The sequence below is a fragment of the Microcaecilia unicolor genome, chromosome 6 (genome assembly GCF_901765095.1).
Source record: "Microcaecilia unicolor chromosome 6, aMicUni1.1, whole genome shotgun sequence".
NCBI lineage: Eukaryota > Metazoa > Chordata > Amphibia > Gymnophiona > Siphonopidae > Microcaecilia > Microcaecilia unicolor.
This window is the reverse complement of record NC_044036.1, coordinates 64,506,578-64,532,903: the sequence shown is the minus strand read 5'-3', so window position 1 is coordinate 64,532,903 and position 26,326 is coordinate 64,506,578. Positions and strand designations below refer to the sequence as shown.

The 26,326-nt window shown below is 43.6% G+C and overlaps 1 protein-coding gene across 4 annotated transcripts in view; it reads left to right on the top strand.

Annotated features, from left to right (window-relative positions):
- The window catches only part of ODF2L (outer dense fiber of sperm tails 2 like), a 179,350-nt gene that overhangs the window by 81,078 nt on the left and 71,946 nt on the right, over positions 1–26,326 (top strand). For all 4 annotated transcript variants that reach the window (XM_030207203.1, XM_030207204.1, XM_030207202.1 and 1 more), the window contains one exon: positions 13,710–13,845. In XM_030207203.1, coding sequence (XP_030063063.1) covers positions 13,710–13,845 — 136 coding nt within the window. The remainder of the gene's footprint in view (positions 1–13,709; positions 13,846–26,326) is intronic.

Sequence of the window (26,326 nt, the reverse complement as noted above, 5' to 3'; positions counted from 1 at the left end):
CCCACACCCATTCTATTCCCTACCAGACGTCCGACCTAGAATGACTCACTAAGAACGGCAAAGACAACGGAGGCCGACTGAACCCCAGGCTGAGGAGAGCCGATCCAGTCACTGAGAACAGCGCAGAACCACGGAAACCAACTGCCCAGTAGGCTGAGGTGAGTGGCTTCAGGTCCCTGCACTTCTAACCAGATGCTTCCACAGATGAACTGAGAGTTATCCACCTCGCAACTAGAATCTATATAAAAAAACAGCCAAGACAATCCAACACACTTGGAATCCTGACTTGGGAACACTACTTCAGGTAAAACAAATCTTCCTGCCGGTGGAGGAGAAAAAAAAGCATAGATAAATACTCTATTCCCCTTCACCCACAAGACCTACTAGCCCTCACACTCGACACAGCAAAAGAGAAACACAAGACAACTTATAAAAAACAACCAAAAAGGCACAAAAAGACTACAAATCTATTTTTTTCAAAGTACAAAGTTCAAAGAGAAGCACACGGCAGCCATAAGCACACACCCTCCCCAACTGACAGGGCCCAAGCAGATAACATCTCATCCCTTACACAATAAGGAACAAAATGCCCATCACAAGACTCCTCTTAAGACTATCTGACTTAACGCTACTAACAACCATAGGAGCCCTAACACAAGAAGACAACAACATAATCCCAATAGTATGCAAACTGAATCACCCAACTAGATACTCTGCCTTCCAGCAAGATAGAACCCGACTAAACAATCTAAACACAGCAGACAAAAAAGGGAACCAATCAACTCAAAAAGCCAAACGAACACCAAATACTGAAAATTCCCAAAGTCTCGCTAACAGAGTTTAAATATCTACTGATACCAGTGGAATACATCAACGCTAGATCAGCAGTAAATAAAACCAAAACAGTAAAAGACTGGATACTGGACGAAGACCTGGAACTGGTCTTCCTCAACGAAACATGGATCCATGAAAAAGAAGACCCTATAATCTGAGACCTCAGTCCCCCAAGCTATAAAATTCTGCATTGGACCAGAAACGGGAAAAAAGGAGGAGGCATTGCATTAATCTACAGATCCTTCTTCACCGTGGAAACCGTAGCAGAATCCATAACACCTCATCTGGAAATCACCTTGCTCAGAATTAAAGATAAATCCCTGCACAACCACCTGTATAACATACTATTCTATAGAACACCAGGAAACTGGAGAACAGCCCAAACAAACTTTATGAATTTTATTGCAAATACTTGTGTATCAAACCCAAACATGATGATAATAGGAGACATCAATCTACATTTAGAAGACCAGAACACTGAAAGTACCAGAGAGTGCAACAAATTCCTTCAACTTTGGGACTGCCAATAGCCATCAGCGAATAACCCACGTAAAAGATCACGCACTAGACCTAATAGCATACAGATTCACAATGAACCAGAACTTCAAAATACAGAACCAGAGATGGACAGTAACCCCTTGGTCCAACCACTTCAGGCTAGACGTGACCCTATACTGGAAAGGTCAAGGGGCCCGGCCAATACAGATAAGAACCTCATCCAAATCACGAGGAAATGTTGATGCAAATAATTCCCTGGAGTGGGGTAGGCCCTTTCTAAATCTAGTAGTGTGTCTAGTTTTAGATTCAGTATGGTTTAATGGTTTAATTCATTGATCCCGTGACAGAAAGCGCTCACTTGGGACAGTATCTTTCTGTTTGATGTTGTGTAAAGGTCTGCCTTCAGGGATAGTACGGCGGCGCAGCACATTGCTTTTAGTAAAGATACTGTATTCCATAATACAGTTGAATGCACTCTGTTACACCTTGTGACCCCTGACGCAGATGCTGGGCGCTGAAACACGGGCCGTGTCGGGTCCATTCAAGAACTGTTTCATCTAAACATATGATTAAAGGTTTTATCCTTCCCCTTTTTTTGAAGGCTCTTGGTACTTTTTTGTTGTGTACTTTGCATTTTTGTTTGTACTTCGTTCCCTGTCTTTGCTATTTTGAAGGTTTGCTTGGTGCCATCTTCTCCAGAGAGAGAGGATCAAATTTTAACCTTTTTGAAAGCCTTCTGAAAGGCTTTTAGTCTAACTATCAAGCAGCGTAAACATTCAACGGTCTTTTTAAAGACCATCTTGGTTCTTACTGTGGTTCTTATGATTTTACCTTTTGATGTTTTTTATTTTGAACATGCACACAGACTCCTGATGCAAGCCCTCAGGCCGAAACACAACGTTGTGTTGAGTCACTTTTGATTTTTAATAAACCTTGTTTTAACTCAAGACATTGTGTGCTCCAGTCTCTGGAACCCATGGTCTTAGTTCCCACTTATCTTCTCTTCATGAGCCTATCGGGCCATAGTGTGGGCTGAAGTCAGTGGGCGAAGCTTGCTGCCATATTGAGAGATGCAAAACATTAGCAGACACGACTGAAAACAATAGCAAACTTGTACGGTTTCTATTGTTTTATTAAACCTCCTTGGTTTTGCATTCCTTATATTAGGAAGGGATCAGGGAGGGGGATTGTAAAAGGGGAGGTTTGGGGAGTTTTTAAAGGGGAAGGATTATATTTAAAATATATTTGTCAGTGCTCCAGAGCTTGCTTTGTTATTTACAATGCTGTGTTGTGAAATGCTTATGATTGCCAATGTGTGATTTTTTTTTTGACAGCTTTTTTATTTATTTGAAAGCTCTCTCTCTCTCTCTCTCTCTCTCTCTATCTCTATCTATCTCTCTCTCTCTCTCTCTCTCTCTCTCTCTCTCTCTATCTCTATCTCTATCTCTATCTCTATCTCTATCTCTCTCTATCTCTATCTCTCTCTCTATATATATATACATATTGTAATGTCCCAGCAGGTCGTGGCACAGTCTGTGTCACCAGATCTGCTGCCTCTTACACTTTCCTTGGAAGAGGTCAGGAAAAATCCCTCCTGATCCAGCTCCTGCTGTGGTCCAGGCTTTCCATCTCTCTAGCTCAGACACTCACACAGCAACCAGGTTCCAAAACACAAAGAGCTTTTATTCAGCACAAAGAATTAGATTCCATTAGCCAAGTTCAGTCTTCAAAACACAGCACAAGTCCCCTTGACATGTGCTTCAGGATTCAAAGGAAAAATCAACCGAAAAAGAATTCATGCAAAAACTGTACAGGACGGGTTTCTCTTTTCTTCCCCTAACCCAGCTTGCATTTTAAGTCCATAACAGTTCCTAAGTTTCTCATAAGTTTGAGCCAGCGCTATGTCCCTTAATGAACCTCTCTCTGACCAGGTTAGTTCCCCACCTGATCCCAGCCATAGGCTTGAACTGCTTAATAACAGCCTCAGCATTCTTCACACGGCTGATCCTGTCCCCCCCTCTCTCTTCAGGCAGGTCAGTAATATTTCCCCTGTTAGGACTGGACACCCATTCTTTCTTCCAGCCACAGGCTAGGACTGTTCTAAAAGTCTCTGTACCCTTCATATGACTGACCCTGACCCCCTCTCTCTCTTCAGGCAGGTCAGTAAGATTTCCCTAGTGAGGACTGAACACCAGTTTTTTCCCCTTCTCTCACTAACCAGGCACTGCATTAACTTTAGGGTCCTTTATGCCCTGGGTTAGGTTGCCCATTTACTCCCTGCAGCTGGTTCTCTGTGAGGAAGGTTCCTCCTGCCCTCAGGCAGGTTGCTGTTCTTCTTCTCTCTCCTTTTTTCCTCTGTCTTGGTCACAGCAGGCTTTTTACCTCTGCGTCTTCCTGGAGAGAAATGGCCCCACCAGTTTCAAATCCTCACTTTGGCTCCCAGGGAATTCTGCTTACTGAGTCAGGAGCAAACGCTAAAACTAACCTTCAGCGTCATGACTTTTTTCCACAAAAGGTCTTTTTCAAGACCATCACCCAACTCACAATATTAAGGGATTGAATGTTACCTTATATGTACAGATTATTCTGTACTTTACCACATCAGGGCATTGGATGCTTTTCTATCCATGCAGACTCCTGATGCAGGCCTAGCGGCCGAAACACAACGTTTGTGTCGAGTCCTTTTTTAAATAAATGTTTTGTTTTTAAGTCCATTTTTTCCAGTCTCTGGTGTCTGTGGTCAACTTCCCGCCCTTTTCTGTTTTTCACTTTTTGTGGTTTCTCGTGGGACATTCGAGTTCTCCGCCTTGGCAGATTCTCTTGTATCTAATTCCTGGCATGTCCCTAAGGACCGACTCCTTTCCCTCCAGGAAAGCATTACAGGTGTGGAGCATCTCCCAGGGTTCTGTGTCTGTCCTAAGAAAGACCTCACTAAGCACTACTGGGAAGGGTTTAGAGGACCTGGGGAATTTGCCCTCTGTGTAATTATACTTGCCCCTCGCATGCTGCAAGCCTTCTAGTGATGCACAACCAACTATCCAGGTAAAGTTCCTCTCCCTTCTTATAGTTCTAATCTGCCTTGGGAAACCTGGTGTTAAGATCAAATATATTTAAATTAAATGGAAGTAAAGTTAAACTCTCCTTTTATTTGGAGCACATGGAATCACATCTTCACTTCATCTCTTTTGTAGAAGTTTACATTAGATGCACAAATGTTTTGGGCATGTTTCAGGAACAAGTGGTTTTATAAGTGAAAATAATAAAACTAAATATTTGGTTTCATGCAGATCTCTCATTTGTTTAAATATAACTAAATGGGCTATAAGCCCCTAATGCAGTACATTGGTTTTCTTATATATATATTTTTTTGTGATGACTTATATTATACCACCTGAAAACGCTTCTCTCTTCTTTCTGGAGGTTAATAAAAGAAACTTAATTTGAGCACTATCCACCCTAATAGGTTGTTTTGTGGCTATACATGAGGAATTGTGATAGTACATAAATAAGCTTGTGTTTTTCCTAGTCATGCATCGAAAGGTTATGAAATCCTTTCAAGAAAGCCAGTTAATTATTTACCTTATTAGTGGAACATAACCACAAAGGCATGGTATGGTTGCATTTTCAATATGGTAATACCTAGAGTTCAGCCAAGGATCTGGTTATTTTGAGTTAGTCTTCACTGGACTTGCTTTCCTTGTGCCATCACCATCCAGTTGAATAGGCAGTGCCTTAAAAGGTGGAGGATATTTTTTTTGTTTTTTTTTTTACATGTATATCCCATATTATCCCAAGCAAACTTGGGTTCAATGTGGCTTACATTTGAAAATACAGTGAGGCAGAATAATAGAATTCAGTAATATCATGGAAGCAAGCAGATGGATATGTCTGAAACATTTAACAAAGTTGAGATTGCCATATATACCCAACTGAGCATTTAAAAGTCTGTCCTTTAATAATGCCTCATGTTCGGAAGTCATAGCCTTTAAGTATAGACAGTTATTTAAACATTATCATATGCACACACTAGAACAGGCATCCGTACACACATTGCAAAAGTAAACAACAAGTTCTACAGAGTATATCCAAAACTTAATTTTTATTTCCTCATTTCTATCATCCAAAATTCTAGATAGCAGATGTACAGATCAGTAGGACCCAAAGCAGTCCAAAACAAGTAAATCAGAAACAACACAGTTTATACCTAATTGTGTAGCCACCCTTAGGTTTCGCCTGTGGGTTTAAAAAGCAATACCATGTGCATGTAAGGTCTGGATAAACAAATTAAGACCATAGTAACATAGTAGACAATGACAGATAAAGACCTGTATGGTCCATTCAGTCAAAGTTTTAAGCAAATGCCCCAAATATGGAATATTCACATAGAAGACACAACAAATTTATTTTCTACTGAAAATAATTAACTTTGTGCCACGGATTCAGGTATGGTGAACCCTTGGACCACAGCCGAAGCTGAGGCAGACAAGTCACATGGACTGGCACAAGACAGGAGTCAGAACAAGACAGGACTAGGCAAGGCAAAACAAGACTGGGCTAGACAAGCCAGGACTAGAATAGAGCAGGAGACTAGTCAAGGCAAAACAGAAGTAACAAGGTACAAAAGGGACCAGATCCAGGTGAGACAAGGAAAGCAAGGCAAAGGGGCTAGAACTGGAACCTAGGCAGGACAAGGCAAGACTCAGAACTATATTAAACTGGGATTGGGACCCAGGCAACACAAGGCAAGACACAGAAGTAGATTAAAACTGGATCCAGAAAAGGGCAAGACAAGGCAAGGACTGGATCCAGACAGGATTGGGCTGGAAAAGACAAGGGAAGGTTAAGCACAACTGGACATAGCAGACAAGCAAGACAGAAGCTGGAGCCAGACAAAGCAAGAAAGAAAGGCAAAGGGGCTAGAACTGAACCAATACAGGAACATGGCAAGACACAGGAACAAGGCTAGAACTGGGTTCAGACATGGCAAGGTGGGGTAAGAACTGGATCCAGACACAAGAAAGAGCAAAACGAGACAATGCATAAGACTCGACAAACAAAGCAGGATAAGAGCTAAGCAACAGGAACAAACAGAAGCAAGACTAAAGGCAAGGCAATAGCCAGACTTGGCTTGGCAGGAATGAATCAGGAACGGAGCTTGGCTGTAGCAGGAACCAGGAAGAGAGCCTTGGCTTTAGCAGAAAGCAGAAACAGGGTTTGGCAATAGCAGAAAGCAAGAGCAGGTTTAGCTGTAGCAAGGAATAGAGCGTTGGCTATAGAAGGAGTCAGGAATGGAGCTTGGCTATAGCAGAAACCAGGAACAGAGCATTGGCTTTAGCAGAAACAAGGTTTGGCAAAAGCAGAAAGCAAGAACAGGGTTTAACTGTAGCAAGGAACAGAGTTTTGGCTATAGGAAGAGCCAGGAGCAGAGTCAAACTGTAATAGAAACCAGGAGCAGGGTTTGGCTATAGCAAGAGCCAGGAGCAGAGGCAATCTATAACAGAATCCAGGAGCAGGGTTTGACTATAGCAAGAGCCAGGCTTACAAGAACAAGGTTCAGAAACAAGGCCTTCAGGTACAAGACTCATAGAAACACAAGTAGGCCAAGAACAAGGCCACACAAGAGTAAAGCTTCAGGAACAAGGTTTACAAATCAAGGATTTCAAGTACATGGTTACAGAAACAAGCATTCAAGGACAAGACTCACAGGAACAAAGCTAAGCAGGAATCAAGGCATACAGGAATAAAGACAAGCAGGAATTGGGTCCATTCAGGGAACACAAAGACAATGTTAAGAGACCTTTTGAAAAGGCAAAACATAAAAGTTCCAAGGTGCATTATGAAGGACTTTGCTGAATGCAGAGCATCAAAGGGAGGGTTGGATAACAGAGAAACCAGAGTGAGGCTCAGATACAGGAAAACAGGCAACAGATGCATCAATGCAGGGACAAGGCACTGCAGTCTGGGGAAGCCACAGAGCCAGATCACTGGAAAAAAGGTGAGTCTGGGCATAGGGGCACGACCACAACTGAGACACTTTGTATGACTTAGCTAATAGTGTGCTGCTTGCATTTATATCCAAACAGACTTTTAAGTAGAAATAAATACATACAACAGAACTGGCAGACTGACTCTGGACTTCTGCATGAAGGTAGAACTTCCTTCAATGTTTAATACCTCCCTTTAAATAGTAGTAATATGAAATATCAAGTGCATTTTTATAATATACCACTGCATTCCACAAAACAAAAGGAGCATGTGCCCACATACCATCTTTCTTTCTTGATCTAGGCACAAGAAAAGATTGTATATGCTCCCAGGTTTCAACCTAAGTAAGGTTTAAAAAACCCTTTTATAGTTTAAAATAAAAACTCTGAATGTTGAGCACCTGATTCTCATAACATGATCTCTGTTTTGGTTGTCATTTACTAGGTGAAAACATCTCTGCACGAATATGCCTGTTAGGGAATCCCTATAACCAGCCCCTGAAAATGTCAACACTGATTACGATTTAGAAGTAATTACTACTCTAACTGATGCAAGGTTATTCCTTTCTGACAGTTCCTCTGTGTGCATCCGTATGCTGCACTATCAGGCATGTTTCCATAACTGAGATTAAATATACATGTTACCAACAAGGATGCGGCCATGGATAGTTTGGTTTGTTTTATGTCCATCAATTTTGCTGTTCTGTTGGGGGGGGGGGGGGGTGGGTCTGGCTTCAACTTTTTGACGTCATGCCGTCTCCAGTCTTTATTAAACCTCCTTAGCTGCTCTAGAGGAACACTGCTCAGTCTTCCTCCTCACATGGATCAAACCAAATGTGTGTCCATCTCATAGCTGTTAGATCTCCATGGGGCACACTCTATCACAGGACTTTCTTTATAATTTTGTCTACCCCTCCCTTCTTTCCCCAGCCTCTCTTCCTTTCAAACAAAAATGTTTGTCAAACAGTTTGTTTTTGATCTGGCAGAGTTTTCTTTTAACAGCAATGTCTGATTAAAAAGCCTTAGGGTTCAAGAAATACCACTTGTGTGGTGAATATATCCATCATCTTGGTATAAGACACAATGTCCCTAAATCTAACATTTGTTAAGAGAGGACTATCCAGCAGTACATACTCAGGCTATTTTTCAGACTATGCTTCTGTCTCCTGTCTACCAGTACTTCCATGGGCACCTACTTCCTAAAAATTAAAGCAAGGAAAATTTAACTGATAGCTTCTTGTCACAACACAGGGCTCTATACCTCAAGCACTGTTCCCTCTAAGCTAAGCGGGAGTCCTCCAGTCACATTGCTGCCAGTTTGGGGTGGTGCTTCAATATTATAATTCCATCACTAGGGGCAGGCAGGTTCCCTGGCGTTCTTCAGAGCTTTTTTGTCCCTCTCTATTGAAAATGTGATAGTGAAACAGCATCTCCCGCTGGCAAGAGTATAGGTGGAGGACTCCCGCTAAGCTTAGAAGGAACAGTGACCTCAAGCATACATAAGCACTGCAATATTGGGACAGACCAGAAGTCTATCAAGCCCAGTATTATGTTTCCAACAGTGGCCAGTCCAGATCACATACCAGGCAAGATCCCGAAAGAGTAAAACAGATCTTATACTGCTTATCCCAGGAATAAGCAGTGGATTTTCTCAAGTTCACCTTAATAATAGTTTACGGACTTTCAGGAATTTAGCCAAACCTTTTTAAAATCCTGCTATACTAACCACCTTCGCCACATTATTTGGCAATGAATTCCAGAGCTTAATTCTACGCTGAGTGAATAAATATTTTCTCTGATTTGTTTTAAATGTACTGCTTAGTAGCTTAATTGTGTGCCCCCTAGTCTTTGGTTTCTTTGGAAAGAATAAACAAGCAATTGATGTCTACCCATTCCACTCCACTCAGGATTTTATAGACCTCTATCGTATCTTCCCTCAGCTATCTGTTCTCCAAGCTGAAGAACCCGAGCCTCTTTTGTCTTTCCTCATAGGGAAGTGGTTCTATCCTCTTTATCATCTGTTTATACATTTTTTATACCATTATTATGGTAAAAATATCCATTCAATTTAGTATACAATAAGCATAAAATAATAAACCAAGAATCAAAGAATACAGAAGCAAGTAGAAAATATGAAATATACATCAACTCAGACCCATATAGCCTTGAATAAATAATGTTTTCAACCCCTTCCTAAAAAATAGTTACACCACCAGATGTTGAAAACAAAATAGTAGACCACACTGTGTAATGGACAGTTAGTAGCTTTTCACAAAGTGTGGGATACTTATCAGAACTGGAGAAATCAGAATACCAATATTGTAGTAGTATAGGCACACCACCATTGAAGGACTGAACCTGAATCACAGACTGCCAAGGGTGCTCAAAAGGACATATGGTTTTTGGACTCCACCACATATTAGGGTGGGTTGGGAGAGGGGAGGGGATTGTGGTATACTTGTTTATATAGGTGTAACCATTCTATGTTGGATTGGTTTTAAGTTGATCATTGTTTTTCTGTTTACATGTATTACAATAAAAAGCTAATTTAAAAAAAATAGTAGACTTCCCCTCCCCCCCATTAACCAAAACATGATAGTGTCAGCGGTGACTACAGTAGTAGCAGTTAGCATAAGGCTTTGTTTTTCAATGTGTACTCACAGATCCCTCAGTACTCTGCACAGGAAACCCAAAGAGGAAGAGAGGCCAAGGCTGTGAACATTCATTGATTCACAGGCCCTATGCTGACTACCATTACTGTATTTTAGTCATCCTTCTTTGTGCTTTTTCTAATTCAGTCATCATTCTCTGTGCTTTTTCTAATTTGTTTGGATGTGGTGACCAGAATTGCACACAGTATTCAAGATGCAGTCGCACCATAGAGCTATACAGAGGCATTATAATATTTTCAGTTTTTTTCTCCATTGTCAATTGTTTTCAGCACCATTACCTCTTGCACAACATCATCTGGTCCACTAAGGACTAGATCTATAATTTCCCCCCCTGTTGATTCCTGAATCGGCTGCTACATAAAGCTGTCCTTGATTTCATCTAGGAGCTTTACCTCCATAGCATGCCCTGATGTTACCTTTATCTAATCAACATTGGGGTAATTGAAATCATTGGTAACATTGAAGGCAGCAAAACATATGATACCACTTATTAGCACCAAAAAATAGTATTGTCAAAAGTTAATACTGAGATACTCACAAATAAGATAATAATTATGAGGAGCAAAGACCTCAAACCCCATTTGAGCCTATATGTTTCACCATTATTATTATGCTACCTAATTTGTTAGCTTCCCTAATTTTTGCTAACATTTCAACATCTGTCTGTTTGTTTTGGCCAGGTGGACAGTAGTGTGCTCTTATCACTACCCTTTTCCCCTTTATACATAGAATTTCTATCCATAAGGATTCCAAGTTGTATTTTGTGTCCTGCAGAATTTTTAGTCTATTTGATTCAAGGCTCTCTTTAATATATAATGCTACTGTTCCCTTTAAACCCCTACCTGGGCAGATAACCTACTCGGCTCCTTTCTCCTGTCTTTAGGAAAGGTCAAGGGGAGAAAAAACCTCAGAGAAAAGGTTATAATCAGTATATAGCAAAGGCCTTTGGGAGAGAGTCACAGGTACCACATAATCACAATGAATCTTTACCAGGATTGTCTCACCCCATTCAGGCATCTTCACCTTTTTTATTAGAAAAGCATTAAATCATAGGTTAACTACAGGTCAATAGTTTTACATCATAAATCATAAGACACAAGCTATGGATAATCATTGGTTCAGGTTATATTTTGCTACCATCAGCAGGTCAGTAAAGATTCAAGGCAAAATTCAACAACTGCAAGCAATTCCAGTAAAGAATCTGGCTGTTTTAGAATGAGGACCTCTATTTGCAACTAGCACATATTAGATTTTAGAATATATCTGCATGTTCAGGGGTCAGAGAATTTGCAGGCTAAGGATGTATATCATTCTCAATTCCCTGTCCTTTTTCTAACTTGCACAAGATACTCAGGATACTTGGTCAGCTCAGGAGGCAGATCTTCACACCAACCTTCTGGAGCTATGGGCAATCTGGAATGCTGTAAAGGCTTTCAGAGATCAGCTGTTCAACCAAATTGAACTCATTCAAACGGACAATCAGGTTGCAATGTATTGCACCAACAAACAGTGGTGTACCGGATCATACCCTCTGTGTCAGGAGGCTGTCCAGATTTGGCAATGGACTGTCCAGAATGGAAGTTTGCAGATCCTCGTACCAGGTGGGCAAATCCAATAATCTAGCGGACAGACTGAGCAGGGTCATGCAACAGCACAAATGGTCACTCAGCATGGGCATTGCCTGTGAGATTTTCTGAGTGTGGGTCACCCCCTCGGTGGATCTCTGCCACTCTCCACAGTCACAAAGCCCCTCAGTACTGTTCCAGACTCAGAGCACACGACAAACTAACATTGGTTGCTTTCCTTCTCCACTGGGGGAATGGCCTTCTGTATACCTATCCTCCCATTTTCTTGTGGCGAAGACTTTGCTGAAACTCAAGCAAGACTGGGGAACCATGATCCTCATAGCCCTGTATTGGCCCAGACAGATCTGGTTTCCGCTTCTTCTGGAGTTGTCCTTTGACCCTCATAACTCAGAATGAGGGATCTCCTACATCCTAACCTCCAGTCTCTGGCCCTCACAGCTTGAATGTTGAGAGCTTAGAATTTGCTTCCTTGCATCTTCCAGAGGGTATCTCCAGGGTTTTGCTGGCTTCCAGGAAATATTCCACTAAGAGGTGTTATTCTTTTAAATAGAGGAGGTTTGTTGTCTGGTGTGAAGGCAAGGCCCGAGATCCTCTTTCTTGCCATACACAAAACATGCTTGAATACCTTCTGCACCTCTCAGTCTGGTCTTAAGACCAACACTGTAAGAGTCCACCTCAGTGCAATTAGTGCTTACCATCATCTAGTGGAAGGTAAGCCCATCTCTGGACAGACCTCACCCAGCTGATGAAAGCTTTTTCAACCACTTGATTCCTGCCCACTGAAGTACTTGACCTGAAAGGTCTTGCTTTTGGTGGTAGTTACTTCAGCTCGCAGGGTCAGTGAGCTTCAGGCCCTAGTAGTGGATCCACCTTACACAAAATTTCATCATTACAGAGTAGTTCTCCACATGCATCCTAAGTTCCTGCCTAAGTTTGTGTTGGAGTTCCATCTGAATCAGTCTATCATCCTTGCAACATCCTTTCCCAAACCTCATGCTTATCCTGGCAAAAGTGCACTGCATATCTTGGACAGCAACTGACCTTTGGCCACCTAGAGTGAACTCGGCCCTACAGACAGTCCACTCAGCTTTTTGTTTCTTTTGATGCCATCAGGATAGGGGTCACCATCAGGAAACGGACAATCTCCAATTGACTGGTGGGAGAATCACGTCAAGGCTCTTAATGTTAGAGCCATGGCATCATCATTAGCCCACATGAGGTCAGCCTCCAAAGAGGAAATTTGCAAAGCTGTGACATGGTCATGTGTCCACACATTCACATCTCATTACTGCCTTGATCAAGATACCCAGTGTGATAGCTGGTTTGGGCAAGGAGTCCTGCAGAATTTGTTTGATGTTTAGAATTCAACTCAACCCCCCCCAAGGCCCAGTTTTGTTCTGTTCTAGGCTGCACCTCCACAACTAGTATGTAAATAGTTTCAGGTTGATTGAATTACAGCCCTCAAAAGTTTGAGTCCCTATTGTTGTAGCATTGTTGTTTTTGGTGAGTCTTGTATGTAGGGATGTGAGAATACAACGGCCTGCTTGTCCTAGGAGAAGGCAAAGTTACTCATCTGTAGCAAGTGTTCTCCTAGCACTGCAGTTTTCTCACATACTCTCCCACTAACCCTTGTAGTTGAATTATTTAGAATGACTGAGGGACATATGGCGTGTGCTTGCGCGTCGGGCGGTAAAGAACCAGCGCATGTGCAGTGGGACATAGCTAGAAAGTTCTGAATAAATATCACTAGTCAGCTACCGCACCGGGCTACGTCAGATAACATCATCCAGTTGTGAGATACTTGGCCTGCTGTCCTCAGAGAACATGGGCTACAGGTGATTAACTTTGTTTTCTGCGTGGATGGAAAATTCTGTGCAAATTCTGCATTACATAGTTAAATAGAATTCCCCTAGTAGTAAGATGTCTATTTACATAAAATTCAAAATGACAGTTCAATATTTGTTTCAGCAAGTATGTATGTAGAATATCAAATGTGTTTTGGCATAAGCTGTCACTTAAAGTATTTTCTGTGATATTGTGTTAGCCTGTGTCATTTACCTTTTACATTTTAAAGAGGAAAAATGTGTTATTTTTGTGTTTGTTTCTGATGCTGGAATTTTCTTAATTTTGTCAAGACATATTACAGACATTTTGGCAGACTTGCAAAAAATCCAAGACGATGACAGAAGTTCTTTTGAACAGCTGCTTGGAAAGATTCATGTTGCCGAAAGAGAAAATTCAAATATTGTAGAAGAAAATGAAAACTTAAAGGTAGAGTTACTTTTTTCTTCTTCCATTAATCCTTTCCCAGAAGCGACTCTTGCATTACACCTTGCCACTCTCCTGAAGAATAACTGACGTTAATGATCCAGTCTGTATTAAACAATCCAGAAATAGCTAGCAATAGCAAACAATAGCTATCAAGATAACTTTAATTAGCTGTTCAGTGGGGAACAAAATGTAGCCAGCAAGTGTGGGGTAGAATATTCAAATTTCAGTTTAAGTCCAAAAATTATCGAAAACTTTTTGAATAGCAAAACCTAACAGGACAGAACTATCTTGAGAATACAGTTAATGTATGTTTTGTTAATCATGAAGGGTGAAGAAAATATTTTCCATTGTAATTAAAAAAAACACTAAGGAGGCAATTATATACCTGAGGGCTAGAAATTAAGCACCAGATTTATATGCATTGGGTGTGTAACATGTGAATAAATGTTTCTGTAGAAAAAAGTGTAGGCAAATGCACCGATATAAGACAGGGAGGCAGATCATATAAGAAAACAGTCTTTAACGAAGTAAAATGTGCTTACATTTAGGTATGCCCAATTATGCCATGTCAATAGTGGGCGTAAATGTGTGCTCCTAAATGATGCACTTTAGTGTATAACTTACAGTATTTTTTAAAGTTATTCACTTTGATGTTGAATATGCACATGCATCTCCCCCTGTGGATGGCTCTTTATATTTATGAGCTAAGCGAGTTGCATGCTAAAGTTATAGAGTACTGCTTAGCACACAGTCCGCCTCATAATTGAAAGCGAAAGATGCCCATATTTTGACCCAAATCGGGAGATGGGCGTCCGTTTCCCGTGGGCGCCCAAATTGGTATAATCAAAACCCAATTTTGGGCGTCCTCAACTGCAGTCCATCACGGAGACGAACAAAGATCACGGGGCGTGTCAGAGGCGTGGCGAAGGTGGGACTGGGGCGTGGTTGTCGGCCGAGGAGAGATGGGCATCTTTAGCTGATAATCGAAACAAGAAGAGCGTTTTTGACGAGAATTTGGTCCGCTTTATTTAGACCCTTTTTTTTCAGGTCCAAGTCCCAAAAAAGTGCCCCAACTGACCAGATGACCACCAGAGGGAATTGTGGATGACTTCTCCTGACTCCCCCAGTGGTCACTAACCCCCTCCCACCAAAAAAACCCACTTTACAAACTTTTTTCCCCAGCCTGTATGCCAGCCTCAAATGCTGTACCCACCTCCATGACAGCAAGAATGTGTTCTATCCTCTGACAGCCTTTCCCTGGTTCTGCTGTGGGTCTCGGGTGAGTGTGACACCTTTTCTGTTAAGGGCACTGCAGAGTCACATCAGCAATGCATTGTGGTGGGTGTAGGGTATTGGGCTCCGTGATTCCACTAGCTTGTGTTAAATGCTCACGTTGTTGGTAGTTGGTAGGCTCTACTCCCATGGTGCTTTTCCCTCTGCTTACTGGGTCAGAGTGTGCCCTGTTTTGTTTCCGGTAGTCCATGAGGTAGTGGCCATTTTGTAAGACACTTTTAGATCCCTTTCATGTGTTAGCCACATTACAGCACTTAGTTCTTACCTTGAATGTTACTGAAAGAGGGCATTGTACACCATTCTGCCAGCTCGGACCTACTGCTAATCTCAGTACCAGCGAGACTCGTTGCCAGTGGGGCACAACCTCTGATCTGCAGTTAACTGTGAGTAAGCGTGCTTATTCAAATAAAGGACGTTTTCAGCGAGATTAGTCTTCAGGTGTGAACTGCTGTGTCAAGGTTATACAGCAGCAACAAGTCCTGTCCCTGGAGCACTTTTAGTGGGTACTGCAGTGCACTTCAGGCAGGCAGACCCAGGCCCATCCCCCCCACCCATAAAACTTGTGGTGGTAAATGGGTTTCTGGTGGGTTTTGAAGGGCTCATATTTAACAACACAAGTGTAACAGGTCGGGGGGGATGGGCCTGGGTCCTCCTGCCTGAAGTGCACTGCACCCACAAAAACTGCTCCAGGGACCTGCATACTGCTGTCATGGAGCTGGTTATGATATTTGAGGCTGGCATAGAGGCTGGAAAAATATTTTTAAAAAATTTTTTTTGAGGGTGGGAGAGGGTTAGTGACCACTGGGGGAGTAAGGGGAGGTCATCCCCGATTCCCTCCGGTGGTCATTTGGTCATTTAGGGCACATTTTTGTGGCTTGGTCATAAAAGAAAAAGGACCACTGGTTCGTCATGCTATGTCAGCGGATCGGGTTACTCTGGCTGCCCATGGAAGTCCCCGCACGTTCCTTCTCTGGTCATACGTACATAAGTAATGCCACACTGGGAAAAGACCAAGGGTCCATTGAGCCCAGCATCCTGTCCACGACAGCGGCCAATCCAGGCCAAGGGCACCTGGCAAGCTTCCCAAACGTACAAACATTCTATACATGTTATTCCCAGAATTGTGGATTTTTCCCAAGTCCATTTAGTACCGGTTTATGGACTTGACCTTTAGGAAACTGTCTAACCCCCTTTTAAACTCTGCCAAATGGTTAAACAAACTGTGGAATATATGTGAAATGGAGAAGCTTTGGGCTTTGCATTGCAAAAAACTAGCTAAATGGGAAACTATTTGGGAGCCCTTTATTTCACATTAGTTTTGGGGGTTTTTTTTCTCTCTTTATTTTCTTTCTTCCTTCTATCAGGGATAGGGAAGGGTGGGGGTGGGGATTGATGGGGAATAAATCAAATATAAAACTTCTGGAGTTTTGTGTAGCTGCTTTGATCTGTTGAGAGCTAACTAGGAGGTTTCCGACTCTTTCTAGCCAGGGTGAATTTTTCTATTAGAACTACTTTGTGATATATTGCTTCATGTGTCGTTGTAACCTTTTTTTCTCCGTTTTTGTTACTGCTCTCAAATTACAATAAAGACTTCTATAAATTAAAAAAAAAGAAAAAGGACCAGGTAAAGTCGTCCAAGTGTTTGTCAGGGACACCCTTCTTTTTTCCATTATCGATCGAGGACGCCCATGTGTTAGGCATGCCCAAGTCCCGCCTTCGCTATGCCTCCAACACGCCCCCGTGAACTTTGGTCGTCCCCACGACGGAAAGCAGTTGAGGACACCCAAAATCGGCTTTCGATTATGCCGATTTGTTCGACCCTGTGAGAAGGATGCCCATCCTGCGATTTGTGTCGAAAGATGGGCGTCCTTCTCTTTCGAAAATAAGCCTGATTGCCTCTCTAAAACAGTCTAAAGCTCCCTTCTCTTCCACTAAAAACCTTTGCTATCATAACGGTCTACATACACTTAAAAGAGATCTCCGTAGGGCTGAACATAAATGGTTCAAATCAAAATCTGAAGCCAATCTCCTTAATTTCAAAGCCAAGCTGAAAAACTACAACTATCATTTAAGGAATGCCAAGTCACTGTACATTATGTTTAAACAATTTTATTGAGCAAACAATGACAACATTGCAATAAAAGGTCAGATGCATACCTCATCATCAAACAACAATAGATGCGTCATTTTTTAAAAAGTGTAAACCTACCCACACCCTTACCCACCTCCTCCCTCCCCCCCATCCTACTATCCCGATAACCTATACACCCTACTATAGCATACCATCTAATCATAAGACACTCTACTTTAAAAGTCGCCTTAAAACAGTGCCCAGTGCCTCCAGAGAATTGTTTTCATTTTCCGTACACTGACCTCCCCATCAAATCTCACTGCAAAGAGTTCACTAGCCCCATCTGCTGATGCTCTCTCAGTATTTCTCTTCTAAAGTTCAGGATCTCAGAAGTTCATTGCCTGTAATCACACTCCGTGGAGTAGTCTTCACGATCCAATCTTTCCTTGCTAACTGGTCATATAGGGTTATAACCTCTGGGTCTTCTATTTTGCCATGATCATTACCATTTGGTGTCCTCAGGGTTCAGTACTGTCACCCCTCCTTTTCAATCTATTCCTGCGCTCATATAATCTACTGGTGTGTCTCCTTTCATTTTTACTCTGATGACCTCCTGCTACTTTCTCACAAGCTCATCCAGTCCTTCTCTAGGGCCATTGCAAAACTGTCTAGATTTAGTCTCCAAATGGCTTTCAGATCACAAATTGGTACTCAATATTTTCCTGCCTTAATTATGTCCTGAAGTGAATTTCTTCTATATGACCAGCAGGTGGTGTTTCTTTGCTGTAAAGCAGTTACAGAGAACTGAATGTGCTTTTCTTTAGTTTAGTACAAACAGGAAGCAAGAAGCAGTATATTTTTGAAATCTTGTTGACTCGTCTGTGATTATGGTATATATCATTCAATGTAAAAAAGTGTGAAGAAGGGTGCTATATTGGAGAAACAAGCCAGATGCTAAAGGCAAGACTCAATTTACATAAACATAATATTAAACACTAGTAAAAAAAAGGCCCGTTTCTGACACAAATGAAACGGGCGCTAGCAAGGTTTTCCTCGTAGTGTGTATGTTTGTGAGAGTGTATGTGAGAGTGACTGTGTGAGAGACAGAGTGAAAGTGTGAGTGTGTGTGTGTGAGAGAGAGAGTGAGTCTGGGTGTGAGTGTGTTTGTGAGAGAGTGTGTGTGTGAGAACGAGAGTGTGTGCAAGTGTGTATGTGAGACACAGTGTGAGAGAGAGTGTGTGTGTGTGTGCGAGAGAGAGAGTGTGTGTGAGACACAGATTCTCTGTGAGAGTGAGTGTATGAGACCAAGCGAGTGTGTGAGTGACTGTGTGGCACATAGAGAGTGAATGTGATACAGTGTGAGACAGAGTGTGTGAGAGTGTGAGTCAGAAAGACATTGTATATGAGAGAGAGAGTGTGAGCCCTGCCCTCCCAATCCATGCCCATCTGTCCCCTGCCCCCTCCATTCATCCTTTTCCAGCAATTCCCCTCTCTCCCTGAGCCCTGCCCTCCCAATCCATGCTCCTCTGTCACCTGCCCCCTCCATTCATTCCTATCCAGCAATTTCCCTCTCTCCCTGAGCCCTGCCCTGCAATCCATATCCATCCATGCCCATCTGTCCCCTCCATTCATCCCTATCCAGCAATTCCCCTCTCTCCCTGAGCCCTGCCCTCCCAATCCATGCCCATCCATGCTCCTCTGTCACCTGCCCCCTCCATTCATCCCTATCCAGCAATTCCCCTCTCTCCCTGAGCCCTGCCCTGCCCTGCAATCCATATCCATCCATGCCCATCTGTCCCCTCCATTCATCCCTATCCAGCAATTCCCCTCTCTCCCTGAGCCCTGCCCTCCCAATCCATGCCCATCCATGCTTCTCTGTCCCCTGCCCCCTCCATTCATCCCTTTCCAGCAATTCCCCTCTCTCCCTGAGCCCTGCCCTCCCAATCCATGCCCATTCATGCTCCTCTGTCCCCTGCCCCCTCCATTCATCCATTTCCAGCAATTCCCCTCTCTCCCTGAGCCCTGCCCTGCAATCCATATCCATCCATGCCCATCTGTCCCCTCCATTCATCCCTTTCCAGCAATTCCCCTCTCTCTCTGAGCCCTGCCCTCCCAATCCATGCCCATCCATGCTCCTCTGTCCCCTGCCCCCTCCATTCATCCCTTTCCAGCAATTCCCCTCTCTCCCTGAGCCCTGCCCTCCCAATCCATGCCCATCCATGCTCCTCTGTCCCCTGCCCCCTCCATTCATCCTTTTCCAGCAATTCCCCTCTCTCCCTTCCATGACCCCCCCTCGCATCCATGCTCCTCTCTCTCCCATGTCCCAGCCTGGCCCGCCCTCTTCTCCCCCCCCCCCTTCGCATCCATGCTGTCGTTTCTCCCCTGCCCTCCCGCTCCCATTGTTCAACTTTACTGCCCACCCTCTTCTCTCCCCCAACATCCTTTTTTTTTTTTTTTTTTTTAAATTTACCTCCGTGGCAGTTCCGGCAGCGCAGCGTCAGGGAAGGAGGCGGCGCTCCCGACGTCTAGCTTTCCCTTCGCTGTGTTCTGCCTTCTTCTGACGTCATCCTTGACGTCAGAAGAAGGCAGAACACAGCGAAGGGAAGGCTAGAGATGTAGGGAGCGCCGCCTCCTTCCCTGACGCTGCGCTGCTGGGACCGCCACCATGGAGGTAAATGTAATATAATAAAACGCACCGTACGTGGGTGCGATCCGTTTGTTTTTTTTTCCGCCCTCGACGTCATGACGTTTGACGCGAGGGCGGGGCAGAGACGGCTGGCTGGCTTCACACCATGAATCCACAAACCCTACAGCCAGGGAGTGTTTGAGTGACTTCAGAACGTTGTCTTCAGAACGTTCACGGTGCGTTTTATTATATTAGATTCCAATACCAACCAAGATGTCACCTCTGTGGGATAGCACTTCACAAAACCAGAACACTGCATGAATGATCTTATGGTGAGAATACTAAAAGGAAACTTTAAGACAATCCAGGAACGTAAGACCTTTGAAGTCAAAATAATACAATATTTTGACACCCACCAGACAGGACTTAACAAAGATCTGGGTTTTCTAGCCCAATATAAACCATATGATTCAACTGCTTTGTCACACTCATCAACCATCCATGTCTCATCCACCCAGCTTGCCCTGATTCTCACTTAACCCATCTCATCCTCTTCCTGTGAGACTGTCATTGGAATGCTTTTGTGTTTCACTTAATATATTCTGATATTTTTTTCAACATTTGCTTATTTCTGATCTGAAGAAGAAGGGTTACATTCGAAAGCTAATCAAAAAATGTATTTAGTCCAATAAAAAAAGTATCATCTTATTTTCTTTTCTATGTTTTTATTTCTGTTTATTGCTTTTAAAAGTGGACTAACACAGCAACCACATCACTTTATTATTTACACTGATCTGTAACCACCTCCCAAGGTAAGATGAGAGATAGTTGAGACCATTTGTCAGGAAGGGCTTATGCCTCCAAATGAGATGCAGTGGATCCACCCAGAATGACATCTGTGTTTGTGTGTGTGTGTGTGTGGGGGGGGGGGGGGGGGGTTGTTTGCTCTGGAGTGGCCCTATATAAAGTCGGACTGCTGGTCGTTGAAGTGATAAGCAGTGGCTGTTCCTTCAAGTGTATGTTACCATCTCAAATGCTTATATGGTGTGTTCTTGCTTGCCCAGATTTCAAGTGCTGGGCAGTGGAAAGAACTTGGTTGAGGTTTCTTCAGTTGGAGCAGTGTTTCCTGTCCAAATGGAGGAGCAGGGTCAAGGTTGATACTGCATTCACTTATTTCTTAGTTCCAAAAGAGGATGGCTTATATCAGCCCATCCCCATCTTGAAAGAAGTCAATGTGTGCTTTAGGGTTTCATGGTCAGAACAGTCAGAAAAAGGGATTTCTTCTCCTCCTTGAACCCTGCAGCATGTTTTCACATTCCAATTCAAGACCAGGATCAAAAGCTACAATATTTTGCAGTCCTGGGGAAGCATTTTCAATTCCAGGCTTTTACTGTTTGGTCTAACCAGTGTGCCTTGGACTTTCTCCAAGGTGATGGTAGTTGTTACAGGTTCCTTCATAAGGAATGCATCATGGTTCATCCATACCTAGATGACTGGCTCATTTGGGTCAAGTCAAATGAGGACAGTCAGAGACTGTTTGAGAGTCTAGGATGGGTACTGAACTGTGCCAAAAAGCAAGCTCACACCTTCACAGTTGCTGAAATATTTAGGGGCATACTTTTGATACTCAACTAGGAATAATGTTTGCAGCTTTAGGGTGCAAGGGAACTCTCAAATGTGGAATACTTTCAGCTCTTGGCATCTGTGGCAGCAACCTTTTTAACTAGTGCTACTGGAACCTGGGGGATGCCTCTGAATCTGCTCTACTAGATCGTCTTCACTTCAATTATGGGCCTGCAGGACTGGGAGGAACACTGCAGGGAACAGGTGGCTCAAGTGCTGTGGTCTTCTAAGGAGGCAAGGTGTTCCATCAGTCAGCTCCAAGCCAAGGCCATGTCAGGTTCTCAGGTTCAGAGCCCGCGGGGCTGGGCTCTGGAGCAAACATGAGCCCTTGGGCTGCTGCCGAGGAGTGACAGCAGCAGGCAAAACCCACCAACGAACACTGGACAAGCACACCGGCAGGGACTGCAGGCACTGCCCAGCGAACCGGAACACATGGACTGGAATCCCCCGGACTGGAGGACACAGGACTGGAACACCGGACTGGAGCACACCGGACTGGTCCACACAGCTTCACCTGCACTTAGCTACTAAGCCCCCCAGGAGTTGAGCTCCTGGGTTCGAGTAGCCAGCAGGACTTACTGGATACCGGATGACACAGGGACCAGGACTGGAAACAGAAGTACTCCTAAACCTAAACTGATCTACGTGCTCCCAAGCCCTAAACCAGCAGGAGTGTTCCTAACAGTAAACTGACAAAAGGACTTCCTAAGCCCTAAACTAACAGAGCAGGGAACTAAACACAAAGCTAACACAGGTGCTACTAAGCACCAAGCTACAAGCAGAGCTCTACACTAACAAGCTAAACACAAAACTAACAAGCTACCTAAGCACTGCTCTAGCAAGCTAGAAACAAAACTAACAAGGAGTTTCCTAAGCCCTACCCTAGCAAGAGAGACACAAAACTAACAAGGTGCTTCCTAAGCACTAATCTGGCAAGCTAGACACCAACTAACAAAGTGCTTCCTACAGCACCAAAACCCAAACAGCAAAGGCTGCAATGCTCCCAATAGCACAAACACCAGGAGTACTTCTAACAGCAAAATCTGTAGTGTTCCTAACAACACCAAACCCTGAAGTACTTCTAACAGTAACAGAGCTTCCAAAGCCCTACACACAGCAATGCTTCCAAAACCAAGAGGGAAAAGCAGGAAAGCTAAACACACAAACACCAGTGCACACTACACTAACCTGGACCTTAGCAAAATCAAGCAGGGAAACTAGACACAAAGTCAGAAGTGCACACTGCACCACCCTACCTAAAGCAAACACAACCGTTGCAAAGGCTCTGAAGGAAACAACACCACTTCCTTATCAAGGCCCTCCCTGATGATGTCACACTCCCTAGACCTAGGCAAAAGCACACTGACCCAGAGAGGCCCAACCCACACCAATGCAACACCGTGAAGCACTTGAAGCCAGTACACCCAAAGAGAGGTAGAGCTAACTCAGTCCACCCACACAGCTGTAGTAAAGTAAAACAATTAACCCCATGCTGCTGGAAGCTGCCAGTACAGAGAGACAGAGCCAGCTCAGAAAGGACAGACAAAAGAAACAGGAGCCAGCTAAGAAGCTGACCCCCAGGAAAGAGGTAAGTTTGAGAGGGGTTCTGACCCCAATCATAACAGGCCATTTGGCTGGCTCTGGTTCATTTTCTTCCCCTGTTGTAGGGTGCAGCGGTTCACATTCTTTTGGTGAACATAACTGTGGTGGCCTATGTCCACAACGGGGGGGGGGGGGGGGGGGGGGGGGGGGGGGGCATGAGAAGCTCAAAGGTGCTTCAAGACATGGCAGAGTAATTAGTGCTAATCATCAAAGGGGCTGTTGGAAGCATTTCCCTTAGATATAAAGATAAATAACAAGGGAAGATCCCGAATACCCTCTTTCTGAGGAAATTGTGAGAGCAGAGGAAAACTGTCCGAGTAAGTGAACATTACTGTGCTGGGAAATTTGCCAGCTTATTTTCGAAAGAGAAAAACGCCTATAGTGTGACCTAAATCGGGAGATAGACGTTTGTCTCGCAAAGGCGCCCAAATCAGTATAATCGAAAGCCGATTTTGGGCGTTTCCAGATGCACTCCGTCGCGGAAACGAATATAGTTGATGGGGGCGTGTCGGAGGCGGAACTGGGGCGTGGTTATCAGCTGAGGAGAGATGGGCATCTTTAGCTGATAATCGAAAAAAAAAAAGGCGTTTTTACCGCGATTTTGGGTCACTTTTTTTGAACCCTTTTTTTTCACGAACAAGTCCCAAAAAAGTGCTCCAACTGCCCAGATGACCACTGGAGGGAATCGGGGATGACCTCCCTGGACTCCCCCAGTGGTCTCTAACCCCCTTCCACAAAAAAAAAACCCTTTAAAAACTTTTTTTCCAGCCTCTATGCCAGCCTCAAATGCCGTACCCACCTCCATGACAGCAGAATGTGTTCGATCCTGTCACAGCCTTTCCCTGGGTCAGATGTGGCTCTCGGGTGCAGTACAGGGTCACATCAGCATTGCATTGTGGTGGGTGTAGGGTATTGGGCTCCATGATTTCATTAGCTTGTGTTACAGTCTCACGATGTTGGTAGCTGGTAGGCTCTTCTCCATGGTGCTTTTCCCCCTGCCTACTGGGTCAGAGTGTACCCTGCTGTGTTTCCTGTTGTAGTCCATGCGGTAGTGGCCATTTTTGTAAGCCAGTTTTAGTTCCCTTTCCTGTGTTAGCCACGTTAGACAACTTAGTTCTTACCTTGAATGTGGCTGAAAGAGGGCATTGTACAGCATTCTGCCAGCTCTGACCTACTGCTCATCTCAGTACCAGGGAGACTCGTTGCCAGTGGGGCACAACCTCTGATCTGCAGTTAACTGTGAGTAAAGGCGGTTATTCCAATAAAGGACGTTTTTGGAGAGATTAGTCTTCAGGTGTCAACTGGTGTGCCAATGTTATATAGCAGCAACCAGTCCTAGAGGCCTGCGTGTATGCAGGTCCCTGGAGCACTTTTAGTGGGTACCGCAGTGCACTTCAGCCAGGTGGACCCAGGCCCCCCCCCCCAACCTGTAACACTTGTGCTGGTAAATGGGAGGCCTCCAAAACCCACTGTATCCACATGTAGGTGCCCCCTTCACCCCTAAGAGCTGTGGTAGTGTTGTACATTTGTGGGTAGTGAGTTTTGGGGGAGGGGGGTTGGGAGCTCAGCACCTGTGGTAAGGGAGCTATGCATGTGGGAGCTTTTTCTGAAGTCCACCGCACTGACCTAGGGTGCCCAGTTGGTGTCCTGGCATATCAGGGGGGCCAGTGTACCACGAATCGTGGCCCCTCCCAAGACCCAATGGCTCGGATTAGGGCGTTTTTGAGCTGGGCGTTTTTAGTTTCCATTATCGCTAAAAAAAACAAACGCCCAGCTCAAAAACGTCTATTTTTTCGAAAATACGGTTCGGTCCACCCCTTCACAGACCCGTTCTCGGAGATAAACGCCCGTGGAGATAGGCGTTTCCGTTCGATTATGCCCCTCCACGTGACCTAACCCACAAATTATCTTTCATCCCAAGCTTTTATTAATAAAATGTTTTAATTTCATTTAAAAAAAAGTAAGAATTAGTTATTAGTTTGTTTCTAGAGTCTAATATTCTTTTGTTTGTTTAAGCATAGCCGTTATAGCTCTAGAAGATTAAAAAGTATGTATTAGATTGATTAGAGGGTCTTAAATTCTTTTGCTCAGTTTAGTTTCCTTTCCCATTCACCCACCACAGACACATCTCTTAATTTATAGTTAATTATCCCAATTAAGAGGAGAAAAGGTAAATTTGCTATCACAGGGTATTTTGTTAGCAAGTGGTTCACCATAAACAACAAATTATTTACAGTTCAGTGAGAAGCAAACAAAATGAAAGCATAAGATATAGAAAATAATCATAAGGCCCTTTATATTAGTTTAGATATCCCTACTCTCTTAACAATTTTAAATAACCAAACAACCCACCAAATATTAAGATATAGACAGCAGTCCAGTCTCTTGTACTAAGTGCCACATGTATAATTACTTCCCAGTTGGTGAGAAGAGGTCATATATATGCACTTGGTGCAAAGAGCTCCTGGCTCTCATAAAATGAATTCAGTCCCTGAAGACTCGAATACCGCTGAGGCAGAGAGAAGTAGATTGAGAAGACCTACAAGAACATAGTCTGGCAACCTGTGTGTTGCCTTGGATGAGAGAGTTCACCTGAAAGGAGACTATCACCTTTGTGAGGTGGGAAGTGATCCTGTAGCTAGGACCTCCCCCCACAAAGGATGTATCTCCAGGAGACTCTACCTACAAGGGAAAGGTTAGGATGGCCATTTTAGTTGAAGATTTTATCATCAAGCATTTAGATAGATGGGTGGCTGGTGGGCATGAGGATTGCTTTATCATTTGCTTGTCTGGTGCAAAGGTAGCAGATTTCAAGCATCATCAAGATAAGTTTGTAGACAGTGTTGAGAAAAAGTGTCTGTTTTGGTACATGTAGATACAAGTGACATAGGGAAATTTGGGAGAGAAGTTCTAGAACCTAAAATTAAGTTCTTAGGTATAAAGCTGAAATCCAGAACCTCCAGGATAGCATTCTCAGAAATGCTCCCCATTCTATGCACAAGACCCAAGAGGCAAGGAGTGTCTCAATGCATGAATTAGACGATGATACAAAGAAGAGAGATTTAGATTTATTAGGAGCTGAGCAATGTTCTAGGGAAGGAGAAACACATTTTGAAAATATGGGTTTCACCTTAATCGAGATAGAACTAGGCAACTGATGCTAATATTTATAAAGGAGATAGAGCAGCTAAATTGGAACCTCGGGGAAAGCCAATAGTCACTCAGGAGCCCATGGTTTGGAGTGAGTTGCCTCTGAAGGATACTAT